The sequence below is a fragment of the Homarus americanus genome, unplaced genomic scaffold, assembly GCF_018991925.1.
Source record: "Homarus americanus isolate GMGI-L3 unplaced genomic scaffold, GMGI_Hamer_2.0 scaffold45562, whole genome shotgun sequence".
Lineage (NCBI taxonomy): Eukaryota > Metazoa > Arthropoda > Malacostraca > Decapoda > Nephropidae > Homarus > Homarus americanus.
Window position 1 is genome coordinate 1,545,160 of NW_024744839.1, and position 20,984 is coordinate 1,566,143.

Consider the following 20,984-nt stretch of genomic DNA (forward strand, 5'->3'; position numbering starts at 1 on the left):
ATAAAGAAACTTGCCCATAGTTTCACCCTGCCCAGGGATCGAACCCGGGTCTGCTCGCTCGCAAGGCGAAGATGCTGACCATTACACCACAGGTCGCCAGACCCAACAGACACCAACCCTCACACACACAGTCAGACACCATTGTTATAGTAGTAAAGACAACCCCCTTTTTCTGACCATGAAGTATGAGAATGACTGTAAAAAGGGATACTGCTTTATGTGATATATCTAAGAAAAAAATACTTTACGATATATATATATATATATATATATATATATATATATATATATATATATATATATATATATATATATATATATATATATATATATATATATATATATATATATATATATACACACACACACACTATAAGCATTCATTGTACTGTGTGTGTGTGCACATGCAATGGACTCTGCTCATATTTTTTTCGGTCTATGTTTTACAGTCACCAGATTTTATTTTTGCATATTTGATACAGTACACTATTTAGCTTGCATGGGTACAGACCCTCACATCTCAGAAAACTGGAGACTCCCCAAAAATGGGCTTTCTCATCCCTCTGCTACTTATCAAATCAGACAACAATTATATATCAACTTTCCACTTCTCACGTCTCACATGAACTTGCGGAGATACAACCAAACCGATTTCACTCGCTTTCAAGGAACTCTCAGCTTCTAAAGACTGAATTTAATAATTTTTTTATTTAAAGTATCAGTAAGCAAAAAATAATATTTCTTTATTATGTTATTTAATTAGTAAAACAAATGTTCAACTGTGTTTTTGTGAAAGCAGAGTTTGACTTAAGTCTAATGACAAACCAAGATAACAGATGGGTGACACCAGGAAAGAAAATTTAACCTCACCTACTGTAGGACCCAGAAAACTGGAAAATCCTCAAAACCAATTCAATCCTGGTTCCAAGACATCAGAATTTGAAACTTTATACCTGTAGATCGGGGACGGCAACCCGACGCATACAAAGATAATTTTTTGAGGTACCCGAGATCACTTAAAATATATGGATATTTTTCATGATTCAGGTCTCAGCTATAGGTAAAATTTGCTTGTTGTAATAATGTTTGACCAAGAAAATTATACAGAATAGAGAAGAGGCTTTCTCTCTTTTGTCATCTTTTGGAACCAGCTACTATTGTGAACAAGTTTTTTCCTGTATCAATAACACACAATGTCCAATTTACAGTCAAATGACCATACAAAATTCTAAAACCTGTCTTCCTCTCCAGACCTCCAACTATGAACCAGACCTGACACAACTGGCATCAAGAATGGAAGGGCAATGAAGTCATTAACTGCAAACTTTTGCTTCTTTCTGAACAACAACAAAGTGACTAATACTGATTTATGTTAGTACTTCTAGAAAAAAAGTAAGAAGTTATTGATACTATGATTTAAATTCAACTTGTTCTTTGAAATGTTTCAGAGTAATTATATGGAAATCATTTTGGACACAACTAAAAGAGAAAGTTAAATGATATGAAAAAAATTTATTACAATAGATTTCCATATACAGTATATTTTCTTATTTGTTTTGGTGTGGTAACTATTACTACAGGGTGATTTTTTTTATTCGAGAACCCTCAATACAGTACACTAAAAGGTACAAGTATATCAGCTAGGAACCTTATATTTTGCATAACTGTAGCCTGTTACTGTAACATAATCCTGAGAGTTATCAGGTATCAACTGATTTAACACATGACCCATCAGTGCCATGGCACTCACTGTGGAAAAACACATATTTCTTGTTAAACATTACATCAAGAAGGCATCCTTTAGGCAATGTCAAATTGCCTTTAAAGGTTACCTTAGTGGTCGTGCAAAACCTTCGACATCAGTGATATGGAAACTGGTGAAACAGTTCAGAGAAACATGCCTTCTTCCACAGAGCATCATGGTGTGACCGAGTGAAAACTGTTAAACAGCGCTTAAGGCTCAAGTCAAACCTGATAATTCTCATCATCATGTAACATCTTCCTTTAACATTACACAAAATATTAGTTCGTAACTCATATACTTTTTAGTGTATGGAAATTATTTAGTGTTCTCTAATAAAAAAAAATCACCCTGTAGTATACAGATTGATATGTTATTTAAAACAAAATCAGTTTTCCTTTTTTAAAAATAGTAAATGATTTATGCTTGTAGCAATATACTCTACAAAAGTTGGTATTAATTTTAAAGCTAAATTACTTTTAATTTTTATCACAAATTGATAAATTCTATATTAATTTTATGACATTTTCTTACAACTTTTCTGTAATTACATCAATAGAATGCAAATTTTATGTTTTTGTATAGTTTACATTTTACAATTACTGTACTACTACTTTATATGTGAGTACAATGGATATAATGTACCGATGAACAGTATCTATACAAGGAAAAAATGGTGGCACACACTGAAGGTCTTGAGAATATGGAATGTAATGGTGGCAATCAGATAATAACACATTGCTGATCCCTGCTGTAGATAATAGCCAATACATGTACAGGTAATTGCCAGACTACCTTTACTTTTAAACAGCCAAGTCTCATAAACACTAAAAGATACTGACAAACCGTTTTTATTGGAACACAGAAATATTTTCTGACACCATCAGTAACATATCACTAGTCAGGGGTCAACTGTTTGCTTTTCAGTGAGCATTTTGTGTCTCATCAAACATTCACCCTCTACATCGGTCCATGTGCAAGTGTTTATGCATGTATGTTTGAGTATACAGGTTCTTGTGTACTTATGTTGATTTTAGATATACAGGGTGAGCATAAAGTCTTTACCTGATTATGAAAAATCATATCTCGAAGACCATTCTAGATAGAAACATGAATGTTGTAGCATTGTCTAGACAAATTCATAGATTTTTTCATGCATATTTTAAGCTGCAAAAAACTGTATGTTTGTACCTAGCATATGTTTTGTGTAATAAATGTTTGTAATCAGGGAAAGACTTTATGCTCACCCTGTACAGCATCAGCATTTGAAGTTGTTAACACAGTGTCTATGATAATTAGGGTGCTGATATGTGTCGTGGTTTTCCCCAACATAAAAATGGATCCCAGAATACAGTACTTGGAAACATACTTTAATTCCATATTATAATCAGGCATTACCAACACAGCTTCAGACATACTTGTATCACTAACACCAAAGATGCAAATCATACTCTTTTAAACCTGTTAACAGAAGAACCTCTTGCAAACAGAAGGTTCCTCCAGAATTAATGGAGCTAATATAATCAATACTTTCCATACACAACTCATCATGATACTACCATGATAAGACTTCATACATGTATGTATGTTTACCCTTCTGGCTTATATTAAAAACAGAACATTGTAGTAATGTGTAAAACAAAGGATTCAGCTACATAAAAAGGTCTGAGCACCGAAAGCTGATAAAATGTTCTTAATAAATGTACAGTATATCAGTGCATGCAACTTACAATACACAAAATGTCCATGAAATTCTGATGAAAAATGAATAGCAAAATCTTCTTTAAAATTTTTAAGAGAATAAATCCTGAAAATATATTATGTAGTTATGAAAATTATATGATATGACAAAGTAGCTTAGACTCTAAGAAGATTTAACTCATTTTAAATATTCATTGCATGATGATATTTTGACGGTTTCCCATTGGCACAGGAAATTAACCTCAATGATTACTCAGTATTTCTAAAAATAAAAAAAATAAAATAAAATAAAAAATAAAAAAATTTTAACTGCCAACAGGCACCAAATTAGATGTACAAAACTTTTCAAATAAAATTTGTTTTTAATCATAAGACAATTAAAACTAGATTTTTAATTTTTATCTTGGAAGCAACAATATACTGTAATGGGTTTTTAGATACATCTATTGATGTCTTTTCTCATGAGTCGTGACTACTGCACTAGTCATGAATACTTCTTAACACAAAAGAAGCAGATGTAGTCAGTCACATCTGCTGGTTCACTGATACTGTCGAGGATACCACATCTGTACACCATCACGAGTAATTAACTGATGGGTAACTTGGGGATCATGTGAAACTATCTGAATTGGAACTTCTGAGTGTAATGTAACCAACTGCACACCTCCAACAGCTGCTGCTTCCACAGCCTGCTGCTCAGCTTCTTCTGGAGAAACAATGGTCAATGCTGTGGCATCATCAATGTGAATTTCATGTGTAGTATGATGCATATGTTCATGCTGCAAAGCATGATGGTGGTGTAATTCCTCATGATGTTGCTCTAAATGTTCATGATGAAGCTCAGCATCTTCAGCTGTTAGCTTTTCAATTTTAAGTGGATCTATAGTGGCTTCTGGTATCAACTCCTCTTCATTTTCTTCTTCATCAGCCATAACTTCAGCAGTATTTTCTTCAGCCTCAAGCTCAGGATCAAAATCTTCCTCATCCTCATCATCTTCCTCCTTGATATACTTCCTAGGCCTTCCCCGTTTACCCCAACGACCTCGTTTACGGGGTCTACCACGGGGTCGACCTTTTCTTTTCTGAACATACTTACGACCACTGCCAGGTTTTGGACCTGGCTTTTTGGCATCAGGACGGCGAGGGGCACGAGGCTTCTTGGACACTTCCTTACCACAATATTTCTCTTTGTGCACAGTTAAACTCTCTTTGTATTTGAATGCCTTCTCACAGGAATCACACTTAAATGGGCGTGCTTTGGAATGCACTTTCATATGCTTGTCCAATGCTGAGCTAAAGAAGAAAGCCTTATTACATTTCTCACACTGATAAGGCCTCTGACCAGTGTGCTTTTTCTTGTGCGTTGATAAAGATGATGAATGTGTGAAAGCTGCACTACAGCGATCACATTTCCAGGGTTTCTCTCCTGTGTGAACTCTAAAGTGATTCTTCAGTTGTTGTGCTGTGATAAAGGCATGGTTGCATCGCTGACAAACATAAGGTTTCTCACCAGTATGTGTACGCATGTGTGCTGGTAAATGAGATGAACGGGCAAAGGTTTTACCACATATGCCACACATATATGGGCGTTCACCTGTATGAAGCCGTTTGTGCATGCGCAGGTTGGAACGCTGTGCAAAAGCTAGGCCACATTCACCACATACAAAAGGTTTTTCCCCTGTATGAGTGCGAAGATGGTCTCGAAGTGTTGCATTACAAGAAACAGTTTTTCCACACTCTGGACATGGTACACGTTCTCCTCCACTCTGGCGTACGCGTGGCTTGGATTGTTTAACAATCATGAGTGGGTCTGGAGTAACTGCAGGTTGAGGCTTGGCAATTGGTGCTTGGGTTGCAACAGCTTGAACTTGAACCTGTAGATTACCATACTGAGCCTGAACTTGCTGGTTGAACTGCCGTGCAATATCTGGACTGCCAAGTTCCACTTGAACTGCAGGACCACTTGTAGTTATCAGCTGACCAACTGCATCTGGACTGTAATTGTACCAGGCCACCCCAGTTACACCTGTTACACCCGTCACCGAGCCAACACCACTCACAGTGTTGAGGGTCTGTACTCCAGTCACACCTGTTACTCCAGTTACACCTGTTACTCCAGTTACACCTGTGACTCCTGGTACAGTCCCTACACCTGCTAACTGAGTTGCACCAGTTACACCAGAAGTCACAATGTGTTCCATCTTGTTTTATCAAAACTTCTACCAATGATCAAGTCTCCAGCTGATCTCCAGTTGATATTAGACCATCATCTTCTGAAACAAAAGAAAAATACTATGTATTATCATATCTAATAAGACAATGAAATATTGAACAATATTTTAGGTTTCTAAATACAGTAAAATCTTTTATTAGCCATCACATTCAACAACTGGAATTTTTTTTATATCTGCCAATACAGTTGTCCAATCTCTTAACTGTACTTGTGCACAAAACTGCACAGTTTTATTTTTAAAAGTATTGGTGACAATAAATTTAAATAATGCAATACAGTTTGTGATCACTAAAAAAAAAAAAAACACCAGACATTTTTCGTGTAGTGTAATGTAGGTACAACCAATCCAAGAAGTATTTTTTGAGACTCCAGGCATCTGAAAGTGTATGAAACATCGGACTTAAACCAACCCAACCAATACATGAACGCCTCTGAGATTATCGCTCGTTTTCTATTCCACCTAACCCTGGGGTCATACCTTTTTTTTTACACTGGATCTACATCAATCTCAAAACTTACAAATTTAGTAATGAAAAGAGTAAAAAATCTACCAACTTGCATAAAATTCTCAGACCTAGTTATTGTCTTCTCCAATATATTTAAGCTGATAATGATATACCCTGTACAGACAAAAATTGGTTGATAGAGTAAGTAAATTAGTTGAGAGTTGGATCTTTTGTTCCTTAAAATGTTTTAACTGGGAGCTACATACTTACTGACAAATCAAGCTCACTATAACTGTACAGCCCACAGCTGAGATAACTTGTTATTTAAGGCTATATGGACCATAACTTCGTTAGTGCCAAAAAGAGAAAAACACCAGTAACCTTAGTTAAGTTTTGGAAAATAGAACTCACTATATTTCTTTAACTAAATGTGACAATGCAATCATTCTTATAACAAATTGAAGCTTACATGCTCAGGATCACGTTACAATAATCAGATAATAACAATCTTGTCATTATTATTAATAATCATGAAAATTATAATAACCTTAACACTTTAGAGGTACTGTTAGATTTTGATGAAATTTAAATATTTTAATATAGGATACTCTCATATTTCATAACTAATCATAATCAGTACTGAAAATGTCCAAGAGATTATAGTGATCACTATAATAATCCCCTAAACTGTGTTTTCTGGCAAGAAATTGATGTACGTGTTGGAAACACACACACACACACAGGATCGCACTGTTCCTAAAATGTTATCCATTGCGTGCTATCAATGGAGCATCTCAGCAGGCAAGGGAGAGGAACGATAGTACACCCTACGTCAGCACCCCCAACTTACGGCTTACAATCCCTTTACAAAAATGGCCATAAGATGGTGGTGATGATGAAAATTTGTGTCAGGTAGGTTTAAAGGCCTGTCTATACAGTCAATTCTTCTGTACAGGTTATAATGTGTTCTTATTCTTTAAAGAAAAAAAATGGGGGTAAGGCTTTAAGAGGTTGAGTGCTTGGTGAGGTTGTTCTTGGGTAGCTTAATGAAAGCAATAGAATCCTTGGGCTAGTTTCCCCATAACCTGAGTCATGATCCCACACACACAGTGTGTTCAGTGAAACTTAACATAAACAGTAGATTCTTGCCATACAAATCTTGTTAGCTCCCTGGGAAGAGGGGAGTACAGTATTTTGGACAGTTGACCTAGGCCAGGGGTTCTTAAACCTTTTCTCATCAGGTCCCCCCTTTGTTATCAGACCATCAACCCATACACCCTATTAATGTACTGAGACAGTGAATATAGAATGGTACTGTACTTACATTAACACTAATTCAATATAGAACGACAGTGTCAAAACATATTTGGTGCTTGGCGAGAAGCTACTTTCTATATTTTAAATATAACATTAAATTTATATCACCTCTTAAATTAAATCTGATGAAATTAGTATACTATTCTATACTGATTTTCGCCAGCCCTCAGTGTACCCCTGAGGGTTTGCAAACCCCTAGTTGGAAAACCCCTGGCCTAGGAACTAAACTACTCTCATTTACACAATTATTTATCTATTCCTAATTCTATCTATAATTCTTCCAATATAATGAATATTTTGGAAATATTACATTCTTGGTTAATAATAGTTAGTGTCTTCACATACTGAGGACACAACTGTACTACAGGTACTGTATAGTGTTTACCCTGATGACACATCTCATGTTATTTGTACAGTGCTTGGTGCATCTTAGGTTTTCCTTCTAAATTTTTTTCTTTAAATTAGTCCCCTGCATCAAGAATGGTGGTGACACATAACTGACTGAGAGAGAAGTGATGGCCACTTTTAATATTTTATCTGGCTAATGCCCCAAAAAAAAATTTTCTGCAACCCAAATTATGGGTTTGGCACTAACGCATTGATCCCTGCTTCAGTCAACACAATTTATGCTGATATATATGATGCTAAAATAGATGACCAATGAAAACTGCTATAAAAGGTAAAATTTAATGTACAAGTACTATAAAGTAAATAGTACAGTACAGCAAAAATACAAGACTAACAAAATTCATCAGAAAGCCTTATGTGATATTTTGCACTAGCTTAGAAAGTTCTTCAAATGTTATGCTGTTGAAGATAGACTGCATTGTTAGTCACACTCTGGCTGCAAATTGTTTCGGAGTTTTGTCTTCATGATTGTAAGGGTTGAAAATCACATGAATAGGTTGTAGCAATGGGCAAGAGAAATTTCAGGGTTTCACCTCCCAGAATTGGTTTTTCTTTGTGCACTTTTATCCAGAAGCCACTCAGCGATTCCTTTTGTTTTTTATATCATAGTACAGTATGATGACACACAATAACTCAATGATCTGCTCCTACAGCTTAGTAATGCTTAAAATTTCTTTAGGCAGGTCTTCCATGACAACATCAAATGGGTTCCATGCCCACCTTTATACCCTCCTAAATCAAATTCAGGGTTGGAAAAAAACTGCCCACTCAACTTTAATCACCTGCTGACTTAGGTTATTTAAGGTGTTACAGATACATGTATTAACTGTATCATTTGACAAAGGAATTTCTCCCATCTTCTTGGCAATGTTAACTCCACAGACTGTACACATCATGCTGAGAGCTATAAGTTTTGCCAATTCCTCACCACAATGGTGCGTGGTTTCTTTTGTTTTGCAATCCACCAAGCTACATAAGAGAAGCCAAAGTACCTTGTTGAACAGAATACAGTACAGTATACTGTACTGTACCACCTTGTTGGTTGGAGCATCCAACCACTGACACTTTTATTGTTTTTCTTTCCTTTGAAGAATATTGATCTTCATCTACAAAAGTACTGCCTTCCTTTAAGATGTCACTTGACTTTTTGGGCTCATTACTCGGAACTTCCCCAAAGATGACACATTTTGGCATGGCTTCTCCACACTCAATGATATATATGAATCCTAGTTCAAGGAACCTTTGTACTGTACTGTCTTTTTGCCATACAGATATCCCTAACTATACAAATAGGTTAAGTTCCTGAAAAAAATACTTGTTAAGCAAATTTTTGAATAGCAAATAAAACACCATATGAGAGAAATAAGGTCTGGTTCCCCCAATTACAAGAAAATCCCAATACAGTGGTCCCTCAGTTAACGGACACAATTCGTTCCAGAAGGTCGTTCGTTAACCGAAAATTTCGTTAACCGAATCCATTGTTTCAATGGGATATTGGGTAATTGGTTCCAGCTCACCGAAAAGTACATACAAAGTAAAAAAAAAAATGCAGTAAAGTACACTTACTTTGAGGTGTGTATGTAGAAGGTTCCTGGTTGATGATGATGATAATGGGAATTAGAAGTGGGGTGGAGGAGAAGGGAGAAGAGAAGGAAGTGGGGATGGAGGAGAAATCACCTTTCAGGGACCCATGCTTGATGCAGTCATTTCACCAATAAAATTTTAAGTTCACTAGGTGTAATTCAAGATTATTTTATTTAAATCAGCACTGCACTGCACTATATATTATCAATATGTTAACTAAAGTTCAGAATGACCAATAATTTCAATGAAAAATGCAAAAATATTCAAGACACCAACAAAATAGATGCTCTCTCCACTGTTTTCAAAGCCTCAACTGACGCCTTGTGACCGACTCACGCATCTGATGGGCGCACAACAAACTAGTTCCCTGTACTGCATATATTATCAATATGTTAAATAAATGTTAAAATGACTAATAATTTTAATATAAAACATGCAAACATATTAAAGAGCACAACTTTCTTGATATTTACTCCACTGGAAACGAATGTAAACATAAAACAGATTACTGAATTGGCTGACTAACCCATCAGCTGATGCTCACAACAAAACGTGATTTTCGTAAGGATTTTGTTAATCAAATTTTTGTTCGTTAACCGAATTGAAGATTCTTATGGAAGGTAATTCGTTAACCGAAATTTTGTTAACCGAGGGACCATTGTACAGTAATATATCCGTTAACCAGAATCCCTCAAACCCGGAACTCTCCGATTAACCGGAATTTTCTGGAAAATTCCAGCTTTGGGATTTTCCGATGGGCACATTTTCAGGAAAATTACTCAAAAATTTTCCCGATACCCGGAAAATTCCGGGGATGAGGGTCATTTTTCCGGGTTCTAGAGATGATGTAATGGGCAATTTCTGGAACTTCCGAGAACATTTATACGTTACCCGGAAAATTCTGGGGATGAGGAATTTTTTTTCAAGCTTTGAGTCGTCTCGTTACCCAGAAATATCCCATTCCCGGAAGAGCTCTGCACCAATTGTTCCGGCTAATGGGGATATCACTGTATCATATCCCAAAAACATGAAATCAGTTCATAAACAACTAAAAACCTACCCAACTGATGATTAATAGTACACAACTTCCTGTCCAGTACTGTACGTACAGTAATTTACTATCTAACGTATTAATGAAATACTATCAAGATGAAAATATGCAGCTAAAACCATTGGGGAAAAGCCAAGTGAAAATTTATCAGTCTCCATTTGTACAGGCGCTGGTTACATCACGCAAGGCTGCCCTCAAGCATCGCCACAGCAACTCAGCCCGGCTGGGGACGCTCCCTCTCCCACACACAGAAATGTTTATTCCCTTTATGTTTTTGACCTTATGATAGTTTTTTTTTTGCACAATATGTCTGTATGTGTGAATAATAACAATACCCGGTATTTTAAATTCCCCCAGCTCATCCTGCTAACTTACAATGGTACACTATGAAATGTTTATTCCCTTTATGTTTTAGACTGTTTCTTTTTGCACATTCTGTATGTAAGATTGTGTGTGCATGTAAATGAATAAAAAAATATATGAAGAAAGTTGTGTTTATCTACCAGAAACTGCAGGTTGAAAAATAACCATAACATAACTCCTACCTCAGCCTGGTAGGGAGAGCATTATGGGGTGGTGTGGCCGCCCCAGCTGCGTGACTTGAAATTTTGCCGGGACCCAAATTCGTGTAAGCAAGGAGGCTTTCATTTACAAAAAAAAAAAAAAAAAAAGGGGTGATAATTTAGGAAATTCAAATAAGCGATTTTTCATATCTCTAACGTGGGATGCCTGTATTCTTTAATGAAACAAAACCTGAAATATAAAATACGTAGTGTAAAACAATCCTTTGCCATGTTGTCAATCTAGACTCCTATGACGTAGCAACTGTTGGATTCCAATCATAAGTTCCAAGTTAATGGAGACACTTAGTGGCCCACCTAAAATGGATTGGCAACCTAGTTCTGGGTTGTGACCAAGGGGTTAAGAATCACTAGTTTAAATGAAGGCAAGAAACAGGTTGAAGAACATCTATTTGGTTCCTATAGAAAATTATAAGTAATATATAAGTGTTTAAAAACCTGCTTCTTTCCTAAACTTAAGTCCCAATTTAAGCCTAATGTGCAGAACAGTTTATCCTCAAAGCTTTGTCTCGGTCTTGTCAGTCTGGAGTCTGAGAATACATCAGTTGGGAAGCACTTTTTTTTCTAATCCCATGGGCTCAGGACTCACTGGCCTTCCCATTTACAGAAAACCTCTGAAATACGAACATTATGTACTGGTAACTTTCGTTACTCTAAGGGTCCCAGTCATTTTCCCCACACTACTTATGTGAAATACATATGATAGCCTTGATATTTAAGAGGTGGTAAGCTAGAATATGAATTCAAAATGGGGAAAAGGCTTGAAACAAAAGATGGTGGAGCCATTGCTTTGGCATGATTTATGCTCATTGGTCACACACAGCTCTTAATATATTCTGTATCCAATCTACAATGGATAATTATTGTTACACCTGTTCTCCCCATTTTGGGGAGAGGGGTGTAATGGGGAGGGAAATTGATTGATTCAACCAAATTGAGATAACTTATAATCTTATTGTCTGGTGACACACAACCCTATCATGTACCGGTAGTCTGTATTAAGGGTCATTTAGTTAAAAGTGCTTAACCCCTTCACTACAGAACACCACTTTTGACATTTTATTTGGCCAATCCCAGACAATTTTATTCTGCAAGGAGGAGACTCCATACACAAAGAGTTGAGCAAGAAATTTATCAATCCATTTACAAAGATGTGAAGGCGTACCTCACAAACAGTGTGGAAGGCTAATAGGAAAGCTAATTTTTGCTGCCCATATGGTTGAGGTATTATTGCTTTTCCTGAGCATAGTAGTAATGAAATTGAATTTGTATCTGAAAGTAAGGTCCAGACACGGTCTTCCATTTTCCTCAACATCCCATGAAGGGATTAACACAGAAGAGGAATAAATGACATCTGTCATCAACTGAGATTTGTTGGTTTGGATTGATGCATCAGATAAAGGTTAGGGTCCTCATACCTTGGGGGAGACAGTAAAGCCTTATTGTCTTGCTATGAGGTGTACAGTACAGTATTCTTATTAATATAAAGGAGCTTTTGGTACCTCTCTTCTTCCTAAAAATGGGAAATAAGTTTCAAGAAAACATAAATTTCATTATACCCTGTACTGTATAATACAATGGCAATGGCCTTTGTTAAAAATTAGGGATCAACATGACCCCTTCCCCATTTTTCTAAGGACATTTTTTCAGACAGTCTTGGAGCTTCCTGTTTCAATGTGGTCACACACATATTGCAGGAAATCTGAATATGAATGAAAAAGCGGTGCTATGTCAAGAAATCCAGTGATACCACTGGAATGTACATGGATCAGGAGTCCTTCTTTTCAATGTTACCTCTGGGGGTGAACCCAAAATAATACCTTTATTGCAATGGCAAATAATCACAAGGTTTCAACTTTTGATTCTTTGATTCCTCAATAAGGATCTGTGGTGATAAAAGCTATCAGGATCAAAGACCAGTAAACCAGTTCCCTACTGTCTGGCTGTTGATTGATTTTGGTCCATTAAAAATATAAACAATTTAATCCCTGGGCTTTGGATCATATCATATGATGCTTTGACCTTTAGTGGGCCTATGTGAATAAAAATGGGCAGGCCAAGTAGGTATTTATGTTTCACTCACACGTGAAAGCCTCCCAGTCTCTTCTCAGCTTTTGTGATGTAGAAATCTTGCCCTTGGACTTGACTCGCTTCACGTTGTGTTTCAACCCCCAAACCCCCAAGCACAAGTCTAGTACAGTACTGTGATCAATTTCTGGATTAGTAATAATGATTGCTAATATTAGTGAAAATAGTAATAACATGGTAAAACAAGTGTCTTGTACCTCATACTGCCTGCAAATTAGTGTTGTTTACCTCGTACTTCAGTGTCACACACAAGCCAAGTCACGAACATTCTTGACTCTTTCTAACCCCTGCGTTATCAACCTGTGGTAAGGACATGTATTTATTTCCTGTCTATATCATGCATGACCAGTCTTTATGACTAGAATGATTACAAAATGACAGCTCTTCATACTGCATAGCCACTTTCAGCCTCCCTCATCAGGTTCCTATCTGAGGCCACTTCTTATCCCCAACCTCTCTTCCCCACATTCAAACTCGTGCATCTCTCGACCCAGTTGGTCTCCTCAATTCTCTCCAAATGCTGAACCTTCCCAACCTATTTTTACACAAAACTTCACGAATGATATGGATTCAAGTGGGCACTGAAACTGTATTGAAATAAGTTTGTCTTTTAACTAGGTTGATATTCATGTTATTGTAAATCTTTTCTCACTTTAAATTCACCTCTGCATGCCAGTTCATGAAAAATGCTTACCCGGTACTAATTCCAGGAAGACTGATTATTTTCAGAAAACCGTGAAAATAGTGTACGGATAAAAGATTCATCTTTCTCCCGAGATGCGGTACTTTTATGTGGCCCTGAGACTATACCCATCTTTTCACTCGTACGCAAAATGCCATGCAAATTATGACACAAAGATGCAGACCAAGACCAAACAGCCAGGTGTTACAACCAGGCGTATGATATATTATGAAGGATACAATACCATGGTAGCGAACAGGAGGAGCGAGCAGAAAGCCTGATGCCAGTACCGAGTCAGCAATAGTAGACAGCCCCGACCCAGCAGCGGCATCAACCAGTGATGAAGATTAAGGAATTTCAATTTTTTGTGACTATTTTATGTGAGAAAAATTGCACTTATGTGACTGTCTGAGTGTGTTGTGTGAAGTGTGGCTGGTGGTGCAGTGAGTAGCAAAGCGAGTTGCGAGGCAACCGCACTAAGTGTCTCACCGTCCATTATCATATGTGGATCTAAGCTACTGGGTTTCATCTTGTTCTGTACTATTGTGTAATGATTGTATAGGTTACGAGTTATGTAAGATTATTGTTTATTGAATTATTTGACTCAATAAATCTTTGTCATGTTCTCTGATAATATTCCCTTTAGTACATTTAGTATTAAACAAAACATGTTGAACCAAAGTGAAAAATGTATGATAATTTAACTCAATAAATATAAAATACCTAAACTAAAAAATCAGTACATTTTCAGAATTTAAAGTACTGTACACATTGTATGGACAGTAATTCTTAGGTTCAACCTTGAGTTTGTCAGTTTGACCACATTACATCCCATGTGCTACAGTCACCCTTACAGAGAATGAGTCATCTGTTCAGTCCACATGCACACTCACTTTAATGTAATACAGTAGATTGCTTTATATAGGTTGGCTTGGCAAATTAACATTACTATAGCCATGCACGTATCATTTTCATCATCTATTAATTTTTTATTTTTTAATCGCACTATATTATTGAGTTATTTAGTAGATACAGTACTATTAAGTCAAATAAAAAAAGTGGCAACTATGCAGTGGGTGGCCAGCCGTACGGACTGTGATTGGAGAAATTTACTTTGATTATACATACATAAATATTTATGGCACTTAATACAGCTACTGAATTTTGGTATTTTAAAGCACACTAGCATGAAAACAATATTTGCTTGTACCTGTACTGTTTTTATTATACATACCACGAGTCGTGTGCTTTATCAAGTGCAGTAAATATTTGTAAGCAGGTTACATGTCACCACTTGTAACTGGGTACACGTGACACAGTTCACATGAAGTTGGCAGCCATGAAGTTAACACCACTGCACACCCTGACACAGACATTTATTGAGTTATATGCCTGAAAGGTATTACAGTTAGCCACTAAACAACCAGGGAAAGAATGATAGTGGTGATACATAACCTTCGCATATACTGTAATGGAGTTGTTAGAAGCTCGTTATACAGTATCATTTTTTCTCGTGGATGGAGACCCCCAACTGTGCTTAGGGCTTAACTGTGCAAGTGAACCACCCCCCCAAGCTTGGTAAAATGATCGTCTACTGTACTGCATACTGTACCAGTCAACTGTATGATTGGATTTTCTTTGTTGTTACTTCACTGTTTAATGCCAATTTAAATCCACATTATCAAAAGTGACTGACAAAAAATCTGACAAATTACTGTAGACAGAAGCAATTAATTACTGAGGGTCTCAATGTAAATTGTTAATAATGTCAAGCCTGAAGCAACTTCCAGCAGAATTTTTTCCCTAAAAGCTATCTTTAAATGTATAGTACGGGTATATTGCTCTAAAACCTTCCCAAAAGAAATCAAGTTTTCATTATTTTTATGAACACCATAAAACAATGGTTGGAGGGACCCTGGGATTGACCTTTAAATGTCATTATAGCCTATGTTAGATGCTGTGAAGATGGGCAGTGGCAACAGTGGCAAAAATATCAAATATTATGCAGTACAAGTACAGGTATTGGTATATAGTTTATGGTATGGATTTTCACCTCCAACAAAAGTGTGCTTCAGAGAGTAGATTAATCCAAAATATTAACACAACATCTCCCCGAAGTCTGATTAAGTCCAAACTCTACATAAAAGTTTGTAGTATCCGGTGTTTCAAGATATCAAAAGTAAATTTTCAATCTGCATACATTCTCTGATTAATAAATGGAACTACTGAACGACAAAGGAATAACCAAACAATGTTATACATTACAAATGAAAGTACTGTAATATTTAAACTTAACATTTAATAAAAAATTTGCTTTGAAGACACTGTACATAAAATGTGATTTCTGTTAGTAACATTCAGGATTTAAAATAGAACAAACAAAAGTGTAATACAGTACAGTATCACCATTATACACGAGGCGTGTACGACCAGCGTGGACAAAGCGCCACTATGGTCAAAATCTAAATTCATTCACAAAAGGATAAGGAAACCACCTCTGTATCCCGAGAGAGAGAGAGACTCGGTTACTCAGAATGGAAGTGTCAATATGGTCGATTTTGATAGTAAGTAAAACTACCCAAGCATCATTACATGAGGGGCTGGAAAGTGTCGGAGGTCTCCATTTTTTTTCTGGCCCTTTGTCCACCCTCGTCGTATGCGCCTCATATACCTATACTTATCCCTCAGCATTATAGGGATACAGTATTGATAAGTGCTTCATCCCACTGTTGCATAGAATATCTTGTTTAAAATTTTGCTTTTCGTCAACCTACAGTATACCGTACAGTACTGTAATACTGTATGGTAATTGCATTTGACAGCGGAATATTAACAGCCTGCCCAAAAAAATTCTGAAGATTTATTGAGACAAATGAGAAACTACAATTTGTTTTAAACAATAATAGTTTTTTGCCATTCATGTGAAAGAGTCACGTATCTTGAGGTTAAACAGATATTTTCCAAGAGAACAAATACTGCATATATCATTAAATGTTTATTTTTCCTGCTGATGTGTCAAAATGTACTTGTTAATTTTTCATATCACTCATCCAATATAAAAAATATTACTTCATCAATGTCTTAGATTAAAATAAATGATCTGAGCAAATGTTTCACAATTCAGTTGTAATGGAATTTCATAAAGCAACTACATTAAAAATTTTATCAGAATCTCAATAAGGACACAAGAAAATATACACAGACCTATATAAAGTTCTATAAAATTCAACGACTTTACAAGATATTTTCTTCAGCTGTATACAGTACATGTATTGTGAAACCTGCCTACAAAATACACAAGCAACTATTAGTTCAGTACAAAAATAATATTAAGACATAAAACCATTTGTTCTGTTGAGAACATAAAGTAACCACAGGATGAACAATTTATAATTAAAAACCCACAAGTCCATCCACAATGGGCATTTGAAATCTTACTGGCGTGGTTTAATAGTGCAGCATGTTAAGTAGTTAATTTACATTAAAACTTCATGCCAATACTAGCATTGAAACTGGAAATTGTCAAAGTTATCTATAAATTTAATCACAATAATTCAGTAGTGTTGTTTAGGGTACCACATGGTATGAGATGCATCTCTTTCAACATATGTTTCTTGAGGCAACTGGTGGTGAGCCAAATTAAGTGCTGCTCCCTCATGTAATGCAGCCATAGCAACAGCTGCCTCTTGGTGTAGATTGCTGGTCTCATCCAAGCCTGCAGTTGCTGCTGCCACAGAGACAACCTGTTCTGGTGGTACCATTTCATGATGCATCATATGACTTTCCTGAGATATGGATTCTTCCTGTGTTATATGATTCTCTAATTCTAATGGATCATTATGTAGCTCGGCGTGCTCTACATCTATGGAGTCAGCATCAACAATTACTGTAGGTATATCTTCCAACTCTTGCTTTGCCTGGATTACTGATTGCATTTGAGATTCTTCATTATCTGTATGAATCTCAGCCTTAACTACAGCTCCTTCTTCTTTTGGTTCTCCATGTTCGTCCCCAGGTGGGGGATTCTTCCTGCGACCTCTCTTTCCATACCGACTCTTCTTTCTAGGCCGTCCACGGGGTCTACCCGTAGGCTTTTTTCTGTATGACTTACGACCACTACCAAGAGGTCTACCACGCTTTCTTTTTTCACCAGTGCACCTTTTTTTATGAGAAGACAAAGATGAACTATGTGTGAAAGCAGTCTGGCAGAATTCGCATACAAAAGGTTTCTCACCTGTGTGGGTGCGTGCATGATTTTTCAAAGCCTGCGCAGAGGCAAATGAATGGTCACACTGCTCACAGGAATATGGTCTCTCCCCAGTATGAACTCTCATATGACCAGGTAAATGGGAGCTACGAGAGAATGTTTTGCCACATATGCCACACATATAAGGTCTTTCTCCAGTATGAACACGTTTATGTAACCTCCAGTTAGAGCGCTGAGCAAAAGACATTCCACATTCACCACAAACAAATGGTCTTTCACCAGTGTGAAGTCTCATGTGATCTCGTAAGTTTGCATTACAAGAAAAAGTCTTTCCACACTCGCCACAAGGCACCCGTTCACCATTTGCTGCTCTTGCACGAGGCTTTGGCGGTTTAGGAGTAACGGGTGATTCTGGAGTTGGCGGAGCTGGTTGGGGTTGTGGCGGGTGAGTACTAACTATTATCTGATGCTGAGGTTGGGCTGGTACTGCCTGTAAGTTACCATACTGCAATTGAACTTGTTGATTAATTTGTCTTGCTATGTCAACTGTACCTAATTCTACTTGAACTGGAGCATTTGTGGTAATAAGGCCATCAACAGGACTGTAGTTATACCACATCATACTTGAAGTGTTCTGGTTGGTTTCCATCGTGCTTGGCTGTCTATTAAACTTGGCAGATGGAATGAAGTTCTAGACAAGCACCACCTAATTAGTGGTCACCTCACCACAGACATGTCTGCAATGAGAGAAAGTAATAACTGTAATCAATTGCAAAAAATCATTCATGCAATATATGTACTGTACACTACATGAAATTCTTTTAACATGCAAAATGATTATGCTATAAACCATCATTTGAGCCTTACAATATGGAAAAAGGCTAGATTTGTACTGTAGGGAATTTGTCAACAAGGGAAATATAAGACAAGGGTATATTAAAATGTTTTATTTAAAATCTGTTTCACAAGCATGGGATATCAGGTTGTTTTCTGATGCTGGCTTCCAATTTGCTCATTCAGGCTTAATTGTTGAGACATGGTGATGCTCCTTTCAAGGCCCCTGCTCCTCTCACTTCATCTGCAAAATTAAACGAGCAGAGCTTGTTTCTGTTAAATATCAACTTAGCAGCTATTACTCAATGCCAAATCTCTACTCTTCAACTAATTTTGCCATGATATTTGGAGCTTTCGAGCAATACTGACTTTTGAATCTAGATTAAAATGTGCATCATGACTTTCAAAACAACCCAGATACCCCTCACTTAAAACAGTGATATTATAAATGCATAGAATACATACCTCAAGATTGTCTCTGCTAACTGGATACATCTTCCTCATTCGTAGTGATAATAAATGACTTCAAAGGCTGGAACCTGGGTTGCTGAAAACAGGACGCTTTGTGATGGGCCAAAAGCACAAAATACACCATTTTTCTTGCAATCGTTCCAAGGCTTCCCATAAGGATGGGTATATAAAAAATTAACTTGTGGCACTCTGAAGACATGAACGTTGATATCGTACAGTAAGTGACGGTTTCACAATTTTCAAATGGTAGTACTGTACAGCATTTCCAATTACCTGAACATATATTTTTTTCAATACAGTATACATATACTGTACTGCATTACAAGTTTTCTTAATGGTCTGATTAAAATTAACAAATCATAGTCATTTCCAATCATTCCATTTTATACTGGCAGAATAAAATGCAAAGTAAATCTAGATTTTATGTGTACAGCAAGTTTCTATTGTTACCAGGCTTAAGAAAACAACTGGCAATTTTGAAGTTTCTGTCAAGTCCATAATCATGTCTTCCTGCTGGACATCTACGGTAGTCAAAACAATATACTGTACAGTACTGTTGATAATGTATTGAATCTTATTATATGACAACTAACGCAGAAAATTATCTAAATATCTAATATTTTCATATAGCTGCCACTTTGATTTACCAATACAGTATACACATTCTCTCATTTCATATTGGCCCATCCATAAATAAACAATGTCACTGAATCATACATTCCGTATGTACAATTCATGTACGGTACTGGTATTTGTTCATTTTACAAAGGACTCCATGACAGCATTAGAAAAACTGTCATGCCACAAAAAAAGTTAAATGTGGTCATGCTTAAAGAACACTACTGCATCTAATGTTGATGCCCAACCACAAAAGTGCAGCACATATCTATATCCTATTCTGCATAATCACATCTCTTTACTTGGCTTGTTAAAAATCACATGAAGTGAAATGTCCACCAAAGGCTGCAGAAAAAATTTCCAAGTGACATTTTAGGTTTCATATTCTATCATTACTTATAACATTGAAAATAAAAATGAAATGGTGGACCAGTTGAGATACTGAGCAACCTTCATGACACTATTCACCATTCAGATATAATACAGTACGGCACTCCTACATTTACTGTAAAGCCTTAAACAGTTGAACTTGACAAACATTCGATAAAACTGTGTGTTGCCATGTGATGGTAGCTCAATACTGTACACTATCTTTACTTTTTAGTTGAACAGACAGTTTAATTGCTTTGGATTGGTGAAAAAAAGCTATTACTGTACAGACAAAACAAATAAAACTGAAGTTTAAAGCATCGCTAAAATATTCGGCAAATTCTAGCTGGCATTTAGATGCCATTAGTTCTACACACTGATTTTTACGAGGAAAAAATTGCCGTCTGACAACCCAACCAACTCCACTTTAATAACAAACCACGGAGTTGTCCTGAGGGTACTCACATTTTCTTTTTTACATTTTGATACATGTTGTTGTCTTGTTTTTTTATTATTTGTGAGAAGATTTTCCCATTATTATTTACCGGGGGTATTTGTATGTTTTTTTGTTTTGTTTTGTGTGTCTACACACACACACATAATACGGGTAAAAGAAATAATTATCCTTAGGACAAACACAAGTAAAAATCACC

The 20,984-nt window shown here is 36.4% G+C and overlaps 1 protein-coding gene across 1 annotated transcript; it reads right to left on the reverse strand.

Annotated features, from left to right (window-relative positions):
- Positions 1-1,492: 1,492 nt before the first annotated feature.
- On the reverse strand, positions 1,493-20,984 carry LOC121878086. The gene is made up of 3 exons (XM_042384078.1): positions 19,339-20,984; positions 17,390-18,776; positions 1,493-5,649 (listed from the first exon to the last, which is right to left on the reverse strand). The coding sequence occupies exons 2-3, from the start codon at positions 18,686-18,688 to the stop codon at positions 3,982-3,984; spliced, it is 2,967 nt and encodes a 988-aa protein (XP_042240012.1). The 5' UTR covers positions 18,689-18,776; positions 19,339-20,984; the 3' UTR covers positions 1,493-3,981.

What these genes read in the sequence shown, in the direction of transcription:
- LOC121878086 (XM_042384078.1), bottom strand. Translation starts at nt 18,688, where the DNA reads ATGGAAACCAACCAGAACACTTCAAGTATGATGTGGTATAACTACAGT. An exon ending in GGTACCCTAAACAACACTAC is followed by an intron (nt 5,650 to 17,389) that starts TGAATTATTGTG and finishes AAGTTTTGATAA; the next exon opens with AACAAGATGGAACACATTGT.